General features: G+C 40.8%; 1 protein-coding gene across 1 annotated transcript; it reads right to left on the reverse strand.

Annotated features, from left to right (window-relative positions):
* Positions 1-421: 421 nt before the first annotated feature.
* Positions 422-9,908, reverse strand: MSRB2 (methionine sulfoxide reductase B2). The gene is made up of 5 exons (XM_062567602.1): positions 9,803-9,908; positions 8,924-9,036; positions 7,849-7,925; positions 3,744-3,891; positions 422-1,521 (listed from the first exon to the last, which is right to left on the reverse strand). The coding sequence occupies exons 1-5, from the start codon at positions 9,906-9,908 to the stop codon at positions 1,414-1,416; spliced, it is 552 nt and encodes a 183-aa protein (XP_062423586.1). The 3' UTR covers positions 422-1,413.
* Between the last annotated feature and the right edge of the window lie 1,371 nt (positions 9,909-11,279).

Consider the following 11,279-nt stretch of genomic DNA (forward strand, 5'->3'; position numbering starts at 1 on the left):
CTGGTTTAGGTTGACTGTGGCCATCACTACGTTTGTATAAATAGATCTTTATATAAAGCTAGGAAATAGTACAATTCTCCATTTGAAAGTGCAGGGGAGTAAAATGCTGCAGAGCTCCAAGACACAAAATTAAAAGCAAAAGTAAACTCAGTGCACTAAAGATCCACTTTCTAAAAGACATTAAACAGTTTTAAGACTAACTTAGGCCACAGAACACCAAGTAAATGAACACACCTTTTTTTATTACTTAGGCAACCAGAATAGGGAGAATGGAAACAGCCTGTTATAGGTGAAACCAAGTAAGATGTTGCCTAGTAACTCTCAGCAGGGAAGCATTTAAAGCCAGTCCATTTAGTGAAGTTGATGTTCTGTCTCAAAGATTATTTTCTGTGAAAAAAAAAAAATCCAAAAGCAGGAAAGCTCAATTTAACACACGTATGATTTATTTTCCTGTTATAGCAAACCATGTTGACAACGCTTGGAACAGTATAAAAGTATTTACAAACTTGGACAAGGATGAACAAACCAGGCATGTTTTCAAGAAAAGGATCATTTTATTGAACATTTTTTAATGTTTTTTTTTTACCCCCATATACGTAAAACTACACAGGCATTTTTCTTTTCAGATTCTGAAGTATGCAAGTGATAACAGAAGTCTGGAGAGATATTACACAGATCATTACACTGTTATAATAATATTTCTCTAATACGAAGTTCCTCAAGCAAATCCTATTTCAGGTCTGCTATTGGATATGGAATCAAAGTCACTGATTTAAGAGAAGAAAGACTCCTTTTCTCCACTGGTTCTGTTTCCTGGTATATTTTTAATTAGGCATTACTTCAGAATTTTCTTTTATGGATTCACAGAAAATCACTGATGTGGCTAAACTTCTCTCAGATCAGAGAGAAAAAAAAGCCCAAACTCTCAAACCTTGTTTGGAGATTTATGTTATTTTTGCTTCTCTTTAAAAGGTAGGATTAACTCAATATATGGAAGTATAAGCTCTGGCATGATCAGCATGTGTAACTGTATTTCTGGGTGTTACAACTAAATGTCTTTGCCTATCTGAACTTAAAATGTTAAAAGTCAGCTTCAAGAAAGCATTTCATTTCAACGTTCTCAATACAGTTAATGTTGCTGATTATTTATCTATGGAATATCACACAGACATCTTTAAATTAAAAAAAAAATGCAGTAAACATCAATGCTTACATCACATTAACCACGAAAAGGCAGACTGCCAAACATGTATCAAAGATACGTATTTTATCAACACTGATAACAGCTGAAAAGAAAAACTGCAACAGCATAAGGAACTCAAATTTGAGTTCTATTTAAAAATATGATTGTTCTTCACAAGCTTGTTGTATGAATAGTAAAAGGAAGCTCTGTAAGCCCTGAAGATCCATTTCTTACTGACTGGAGCCTGGTCTGAAGTTTAATGAAACACTGTTGATACAAAATCTCTGCCCAGAAGGTGCAGGACCATCATCAAACACATGGCCTAGATGCGCATTGCACTGCAACAGAAAGAACTGTCTTCAGCATTAGCTTCTTAGAGACACCTCTCTCCAGCCTGAAGACAACAGCATTTGTAGCTCTGCAGAGAAGGAACTGGGAGTCCTGGTAGACAAGTTAACCATGAGCCAGCAATGTGCCCCTGAAGCCAATAAGCCCAATGGTATCCTGGGGTGCACTAGGAAGAGTATTGCGAGCAGGTGGAAGAAGGTCACCCTCCCCTCTACTCAGCCTTGGTGAGGCCACATCTGCAGTACAATGTCCAATTCTGGGCTCCCCAGGACAAAAGAGACATGGCACTACTGGAGAGTGCAGTGTAGGGCTACAAAGATTATTGGAGGACTGGGGCATCTCTCTTATGAGGAAAGGCTGCGAGAGCTGGGCCTGCTTAGCCTGGAGAAGAGACGATTGAGATGGGATCTTATCAATATCTAGAAATACCTTAATGGAGGGTGTCAAGAGAATGGGGCCACTCTTTTCAGTGGCGTCTAGTGACAAGACAAGAAGCAATAGGCACAAACTGAAACACAGGAAATTCCACCTGAATGTCAAGAAAAACTTCAACTTCCTTATTGTGAGAGTGACAGAGCACTGAACAGGTTGCCCAGAGAGTTGTGGAGTCTCCTTCTCTAGAGATATTCAAAACCCACGGGGATGTGAACCTGTGCAATGTGCTTTAGGTGATCCTGCTTGAGCAGGGGCGTTGGACTATATGATCTCTAGAGGTCCCTTTCAACCCCAGCCATTCTGTGATTGCATTTTCTGCAGTGCTGTTCCACCTGTTAAGTTAAGGCTGACCACTGAAAAGAAAATCTTTCTCACCTTTCCTCATGAGTTATCAAACCTGAAGTCCTGAAGGGACTTTCTTCTTTCAGAGGACACATTTTGAGACCAGAATAAAACTCACAAGGAAAATGGTCAGTTTGCAGATCTTAACAGGAGAATCTTCTAAGAATGACAGTTGAGCAGATATACAGAGTGTCTAAAGATGCTTCTCTGCAAGATGGACATTTGTGTAATGCTTTAAAAAATGACTGAAAAGGACTCGAAACATAAACCCATTACGAGATAGGTTAGTTTGTGATCAGTTTAGAGATCTGTATACTGGGAAGGCCTAAAAACATATATATGTAGGTAATATTTGTATCTGAACATCTGAAGGAGGTGAAGAGTATGGTGGATATGTGTGTGACAGATCTACTGTCTATCGGTGGCACTGTACATGGTAGGTGTATAAACCAGGAATGTTCAGGAGTGGCATTTAAAGACATGGCATGAAGTAAACATGGGATTTTACTGACTGCGGCTAGATCATGGAGTTAGCATAAAAGGTTAACACATTAGAAGGTACATGACAGATCTACATTGGAGATGACAACACACAGGAGAATGTATAATACAGTGTAAGGAATTAACTGCATATTTATAAAGGAGACCTATAATTGGGATACAATTTGTGACATTTAGTGACAACTATACTCAATCTGGTCACTTGTACATAGCATTGGGATATGTGCTATCCTGAATATATACAAAAAAAAAAAAAAAAAAGAAAGAAAGAAAAAAAAGTGATGAATCCAGTGTTGAATTGCATGGGTAGGTGACTCTGGGAGAGACAAGACTAGAATAAATTCTTGAGCAAGCACTTTTGGCCAGTGTGTAAATATCAGCCTCCAAACAAACAGACAAGAGGAAGTCAAAACTTAGGTTCTGTTCCTCAGTATCTAATCTTTCTAATAGTAGGAACACATGAGCATTAGAACTGATTATCTAATGAGGTTGTGGAGTCTATCATTGGTACTTTAAGAACAGTTTAAGCAAACCTTTAGTAGAACTGTATCAGGAAGCACTGATCCTGTGATGGAGCAAATGAGTGGACTAAATCTGGGAATTCCTTCCTATTGTTTGTTGTCACATACTGCATTTCACTTGAGGTCCTCTGAATAAATTTTCTATCCAAATTCTATCCAAATCCTCGGCTGTACTTAAATAAGGATGCTCTCCTCAGTCACATCACTTTCTTGATCCAAAACCAACTGTCTACATTTGATACTTAGAACTTTACTGATATATCTGATCCCAAGAAGTGAAACACAGTGTTTTCAATGATCTAATAATTCTCACTACTATATTTGGGTGGATTCATTCATGGACACAAATAAGATATATTTGTTAAGAATTGGATCCTTGGTGATCTTGGGCATCACCTTCAAAATAAATATACCTGTTTGCAGATGACTTCAGTTCTTGTTGATCCCAATGAGTTATCTGGTCGTCTCAGGATATTGGTATTACTTTCATCTCTGCCACAAGTACCATAAGCCTCAGAAAATGAAGGCCATCCAGTCCCAGAATTGTACTTCTTTTCTGAACTACAAGGGAAAACAGATATTCTTGTTATTTAAGACCACAGACGTTACAAAAACTGCTTTTAGCAACAACATTGGCTTCTTTCTTCATCCCCATCTTGTACAGCTTTTAGTAATATTTAGTACAGTAGAAAGTTTCTCACTGGCATCAAACTGTGCTGGAACTTTGTTTTCTTGATCAGCCCACAATAGGAGCTTTTGCCTCATCATTTCTATTTCACTGATAGTACAGCATTTGATAAAGCTTGAAAAAAGGTCTTCCTGGCATCTGAGTACATTGGTAGCTGAGTTACATTTTCAAAGTTGCAGTTCAAAGCTTGGCACAATACAGCAGAACCCCAGAGAACAGAGTTTACAGGAAGGAAAAAACCAGCAACAACAAAAAGCAGAATGAATATGGAGAGGTGGCCCACTGAGCCTGGTTCGTGTATGATGATGGTTTCTGCTTACAGATTGCAAAGTAACACAGTCATCAAAACAGTTTGGTAAATCAAATAGAGTTTTGTCCAAAACTTCAATCAACCAATGAAAAATTCTCATAGCACAGAGATCTACCTTTCCCAAGAAATAACCACACCCACTAGCTAAAAATACTACAGACCGTTGACCTGTGGGTACCTTCTCTTAATATACAAGCTTATCAATCCAGTTTAGTTGCATATTAAAACTCAGTGTATTGTAAATTATATTTCCAATGTACATATTTCCAGGATGTACCATACAGAAATGTAAAAAGCCCTCCTCTAAGATTTTAACAGTGAGAAGTACTCTTTTCTATAGTACGGTGACTTACTATGACTTTAAGGACAAGACATGAAGACAGACTTGCTCATTAGTAAGCTCACATACCATTAAGACAAATGGCCTGAAGAACAACCAACCACAAGTTTCCCTCAGATTTTCCATGTTTTAGCCTCTCTCTCTCTCTCTCAGTTTACAAAAATCAGTGCTCTTACTGGCACCTAGTGGTAGATAGAGACATTAACACCACTGATAACTTTAATCATAAAAGGGACTGTTACATGATTCAATATATAACTTAAAGCAAAACATTTAGTGAAGAGAACCAGGTATATTTTAGTGGGATATTAATACAGTGGAAAAAAAAAGAAAAATGAAAATCTTAGTTACGGTATCTTTTAGAAAGACAAAATAAACATGCTGGTCAAAAAGCTTAAAAAAATGTAATACTCCAAACTAGACAAGTATTACAGCATGCATTTTATAATTAATTGTATATGACTTTCTATGTGCAATATAACTATGGAAATAAAAGAGGAACTGCAAACAACATCTCCAAGGGATCGCTTTCAGATGGGCTATTGTCTAATCCATTAGGACACATTAGAAATGCTCTCCTGCCTCTACCCCATTATAAAACTAGGAAGAAATAAGACATAGTATAGAGGCAGGCCACAGCAAAGCAACTTCAGTTTGCAGATTCTCCATATGCATAAGATGACATCTGGGGATCCGGTCCTATTTTTTTCCAAGCAAAGAGGGCTCTCCGCCATCCATGCTACTATGTCTACTGGGTACAGATTCCCAAGCAATAATCTGGGTTAACATAAATATCCAGACACCACTTCTGAACTTTCCTAACATATATTTCTGTTATTTTTTATTTTAAAACGATTTCAACTGGAATTCTTCATTTACTGACCCAAGGGTCCTTCTGTTTACACAAATACAGACAAGCCACATAAAGATCCTCTCTGAAATCCAGTGAAGTCAAGAAAAGTCTTTCTATTGTAACACAGTGTGGGTTTTGCATCTGTTCGAGACTGACTCTGTCCCTTACATGGAGCTCAAAATGCTTAAGTTTATTGGAGATGTTTTCCACTGCTAAAGGATCAATCTTCTGAGCTGTTAAACAAGCTCTCAAGAGAAATTGTTTCTGTGTGGTTTTACTAACGGGAATATTACTTAGATTCCCTAATAGAAACATTTTAGTACCTCAAAATACTGCTGTTCAAGATCATATTTGTTCTTTGAAGTATTTCACCACTTAATTTATGGATAAATGGACTTTCCCTAAACACATGCATTAGATTAGCCTTCGACACACCATTCCTCCCGCATATGTCATTTACTTTGATCTCTATTTCAGTGGTCCTGGATGGAATCCAGATAATTCTAAAAAGTGCTTTTTGCTGTATGAATCTCAGCTGTAGGTTTATGATTTGCTGAAGGTTTGAGATTTCATTAAAGCACACAATTTGCTATCTACAAAGGTTAGCTTTTTGTTCCATGTATTTCTAACCCTTTCAAATTAGTGTACCATAATAAATTATGGTATAAATATATAAATACACATGTATACTTAGAGAGAAAGGAGCTTCATGTTTACCTGTAGCTAATGTTCTAATGTATTTGAAAAAGAAAGGACATTTTAATGCACTGGAAAATAAACATGACGAATCAATCTCTTAACAAATGTCATTTTTTCTGATTGTTAGTGTCCTTCATAACATAATGCATCCAAGGAAAAAATATTTTCAGCCCATTTTTGAACATTCAGTAATTTTCATTTTTCTTAACAGATTTTTTTTTTATATAATGTTATTTTTCCCACATCAATCTTTTTGGTTTAGTATTATTTTATGCTTCAAACAAAAGTACCTCTATTCTCCTACAGCAGGATACTGCAAAATGCAGCATGACTGTTTGATTATATTGTTATTTTGTCATTAGTTCAGTAGCTAAAGCAATTCTCTTTACTTCAGTACTCATTCTCTTCATGTTGGCCTAACTATAACTATTGTCCAATATAAAGAACACCTAAATTGAGGAAATATCAACTCTTCCACAGCTTGATAATTTAAAATTTCTCTAGAGGGTTTTTTTTTTTTAGATTTTGTATTCATCTTCAGAGTATTCTGCAATGCCACAGTACCTTCTGAAATTATTTTATTTAAAATTGTTTATTAGCAAACCTCTACAGAAATACCTATCTTTAAGCAAATATTTGCTTGTATAACATGGTTCTCCATACTTGACCGAAGAAAAACTGTCTATTCACAATTACCAGGCTACAATCTTAATTGCTTAGTTTCTGTTTTTTTTGTTGTTGTTGTTGTTAATATAGGCATTACATTTCTCCCCTCCTCTTACTTTCTATGCATACTGTTCTTCAGCTTCCTATTTGAAGTTCTAATCCATGATACATTCTTTAAAATACTTACGAAATGGGCATGTTAGCCATACTCCATTGAGCTCTCAGTTGGAAATATACAAAGGCTATTTTCTAGATCAAAAATAGGAGGAACTGTCTTTTCTGGTTCAGATATAGAGAGCAGAACACCATGTGCATATCCTACTTTGAGGCACTCTATTTCCTTTTACTTAGACTTTAACAAAGTTGCAAAATATATAGTATTGTGAAGTCTTTTTAAAAGTAGATATAACTGAAGAGGCAAAAAGACTGGAATTTAATTTAGGGCACAAAAAAAGGATGGGGGTGAAGAGAAAGTCTTAGCTCCAAATCAACAGAGGACCCAGCAAACAACAACATAATAGCAGCTATACTAAGGCAGACCAGACTGCTCTCTAGCCCAGAATCCTGAACAACAACAGATGACTATGGAAGGGTACGGAACACAGCAAACACACAGTGATACTTACCCACAGACACACATACTTTGTGGCAGCCTGTGGGTTAAGAGACCACCTAAATAGAGACTTATTATCAACCAAAAAGGAGACTGCATGTGGCATGAGAAAAATGCAGAATCCCTACTGTAACAACTGTCACCAGACCACTGGAGACCCTTTTCTGTTCAAGAAAGAAAAGCTACTATGTACCTGTACCGCCACAAGTATCTTGGAAAACTCATATATAGAACACAGCACTCTGGCACCAAAAGATTGTTTTTGTGACCTAAGCTTGCCATTCCTCCAAAGAAAAGACATAGCACCTCATGGCATTTTAAGGATGCTGTGAAAAATAAAAGATGTTACCTGAATAGTGGGGCATCGCAGCATACACAGTAGTATATTCCTGATTCTGTGTTATTCAGATAGATTCCACTGAAAGGCTTTTTTTTTAAAAAAGAAAAAAAAGAAAAAAGAAAGAAGTGAAGTTAATAATGTGTGTCTTTAAAAACTCACCATCTGGAAAAAGCATGTAGGAATCAGATTCAAAACAGAAGAAAAAAAAACATAAAAAGAAGGCTTCACAGGGGGGCTTTAAAGAATAAACATTAGCAGCCTAAAGAAATGAAGTAGAGGATGCCTTCGGATTAAGAGTGAAGACTACCTCCTGCCCTCAGAAACTTCGAGACTAGTCAGATGCATAAATCATCCAGGTACTAGGGCTACAGTCACGATCTTTCAGGAACTTGTGCAATGTGCAGGATCCCAACAATCAATTCTCTTGTACAGAGTTCCACAAGGAACTGCAAAGGAACTTTCCTCTTCCCTGGGTAGTCTGGAATTAAGATCCTTACTTTACAGATAAAGATTTGCACACAGCTCACATGGCTGAATCCCATGGCACATATTCAGCTGCACAGATCCCCTGATTCCTGGTTAAGGAACTCCAGCACTCTACCCAAGGTTACATGGCCTCAATTAGAAAATGAAAGAAAGTGCAGGGACAAGATGAGTGCGTGGGCTGGCACATGTGGGATAATCAGGCTCCTCCATATTATATAGTTAATCTAAATAAGGTTTAAAGGCAGAAAAAAGAGACTACAGGAAAGATACAATCTTCTTCCCATTGGAAAACTCTCCATTATTGCTACAGAGAAGTCAAGAGGTGACTTGCTTAGGTTTTGAACTTTTTTTTCTGGCAATAAAGTAATTCCAGAGAAAACTAAAAAGAATGAAGAATGTTTTTTCATTTGCAAACCAGTCTGGGTCAGAACAAATTCCAGCCAGTTCAATACACTGAGCCTTCAATACACTAGCCTTCCACAGGAAGGTAGGGGAACCTATGAAACAACTGAGTGATGAGAACTCTCCCAAAGAAAACTTTATGCCAGCAGAGAATGAGGCTGGCTTAACCTTGGAAAGCATCACCTCTTTTGCTTACCGGTTCAGTTCCTTTTTGTCTTGTAACATAGAACTGCTCTGGAGTCAATTTTTTTTTCCAGTCTGTAGCAAAAATTCTTTCAGCTTGTTTAGTCAGAGAGCCTGCATCTTTGACTGGATATAGAAATATAATGTGCGTTATTTCTGACACTGTTTTAACTTGGATCCTCTGAGAGATCCCCTCTTCGATCCACACTTAAGCAGCGGGAGAGAACAGAACAGCATTAAGTCATACAACGCTGTGTATGATACCCAGTAAAGCCCACTGAGTCTGCATACGCTGTGAAAGTGATTTATGATCATATGGGATTGGCCCAAATAACAGAAAAAAACAACAAGTAGAATGGAACAAGTAGTTTCAGTCCTTCTTAACAGAAGGTATCCAAAAGTTTGAGGTGGAAAACAACTTCCACACTGATGTCCATCCAGACAAGGTAATCTGTAAAATAAAACCAGCCCTTGAATGATGTACATCTGACTCTAGAGATGATACTGGAGGGAAAAAAAGCATTTTGAAAACCATAATATCATCTCTACCAGTTAAACTGATGCACCTACCTCCTGAATTCCCTACGGAGATCAATTTTCCACACACCACCATCTAAAAGTAACGCTTCCTAACCCTTCCACCTTCCTCCTTCCACGCAGGAGCGCCCGGGGTGCCCAGAGCGGGGCCCCGGGGCCTGGCTTCGATCCCACGCGGCGGTACCACCCCCACGCTCCCCTCCCGGGCCAGCCTGGCCCCGACCCGCTTCCTCCGCTCTGCTCGCTACTCTGCTTCACTTCGCCCTTCCCACCCAGCGCTACGCGCCTTCACCCGGCCGCGGCCCCGGCCCCGGCCCCGGCCCCGGCCCGCCGCCTCCCCTCCCGCAGGGGCTACCTGAGCCGCCGCCGCCGTCGGCCCCGCCGCGGCCTCGGCTGAGCGGCGGCGCCAGGCGGCCGCGGAGGCACCTCACGAGCAGCGCGCGCACGCCGCGCGCCGCCATGTCGCAGCGCCGCGCCGCGCCCGGCGGCTCCGCCCCTGCGGCGGGGGCGGCCGCGGGCCCGGCCGCCGGCTCCGGCCCCGGCCCCAGGCCGCGGCGGGGAGGCCGCGCGGCCGCGGCGTGGGGTTAGCGGCGCCCCCGCGGGCCCGGCTGGCGGGAGCCCGCTGCTGCCTCTGGCCCGCGCTCCGGGCGCCTGCCCGGGCCGCGCACTCGGCAGCGCTGGCGCTGCGCCTTGGCCCGGTGCTTGTGCCCTGTGTCGGCCCATCGCGTTCCGGTAGCTCTCGGCTAGAATCGTGAAATACCGGTGTGAAAGAAACGTGGGAGCCAGGCTCCGTCCGCCAGTCTCAGAGCGGGATAGCTGACCCCGGAGGAAGATGGCTGGGCCAGGCTAGGCGCGAGGCGGTGCGCTACAAACCGTGCGCAGTCGCGCTGTAGCGTGCCGCCCGCACGGCCTGGTGCTTCGAGCCCGTTCTGCCTCGGAGGCCTGCGGGCCCGACGCCCGGAGCCTGCCCCGCTGCAGCGGCTCCGGCCTCGGCGCTGCGGGAGCTGGATCCTGCGTGCCGAGCGCCCCGCAGCTGCCCTCCTGCCTTTGATTCTGTTTCAGGGTCATCACGTCGGCTGCTCACGCTTGTTTCTCATGTGTCATAGCTCTTCCCGGCCTGAGTCTTGATCTGGGAAACGCTTATCATCGAGAGGGCAAACCTCTTTTATCTGGCCTGCAGCACTAGTCTGTTCCCAGTTAGCGGTCGCTCAATTAAAAAAACAAAACATACAAAAGACTGAAATAGTCATACTTTACTGAATAAAAGTAGTGTGTAGCTAAATAGTGGTACTTTAGTGTAAAAAAGTAATGTGTAAAGCACCTGATTATATGGTGATGAAGACAGAGGAATTCTGAAGTTTGCACCAGTAAAAGAAACCAGGAAAGAAAGCCATTACAACTTGTCAAGTCTCTTGACTCTTTTATCATCTGAATATGAAAACATAAAACTCAGCTCTGTGTTCTGTTAAAGACAGCACTAAAATTAGCAGTGCACAGAGAGGGTCATAAAAAGACAAGCCTGACAGATTTCAATCACTTCTTTCTGAGAGACAAAGAGATCAGCTTAAAATTGAATTATTGCTGCAGCCATAAGCCATAACACATACACTAATTTGTTCAAGGAAAAAGAAATCCTGTCAAGTCATTTACTTGCAGCCATTATAGATTGTTTTTAAGGAAAATAAGTCCAGTATTTGCATGCAAAAACACTTGTGTTCTTGCTTTCCTAAATGCACATATGATGACATTGCCCTCAGTGGTACTGACAGAGCATTTGCAAAGGTGATGTGCTACCTAAACATCTAATTGGCTCCTTCACAACTGATTTGGCT

Source organism: Rhea pennata, chromosome 2 (assembly GCF_028389875.1).
Source record: "Rhea pennata isolate bPtePen1 chromosome 2, bPtePen1.pri, whole genome shotgun sequence".
In the NCBI taxonomy this organism is placed as follows: Eukaryota; Metazoa; Chordata; class Aves; order Rheiformes; family Rheidae; genus Rhea; species Rhea pennata.

Excerpts from the sequence above, each read along its gene's own strand:
- MSRB2 (XM_062567602.1), bottom strand. The coding sequence starts at position 9,908 with ATGGCGGCGCGCGGCGTGCGCGCGCTGCTCGTGAGGTGCCTCCGCGGC. Across the intron at positions 7,926-8,923 it reads GACAAAAAGGAACTGAACCG|CCTTTCAGTGGAATCTATCT; the intron begins GTAAGCAAAAGA and ends TTAAAAAAAAAG. Across the intron at positions 3,892-7,848 it reads TGCGATGCCCCACTATTCAG|TTCAGAAAAGAAGTACAATT; the intron begins GTAACATCTTTT and ends TTTCCCTTGTAG.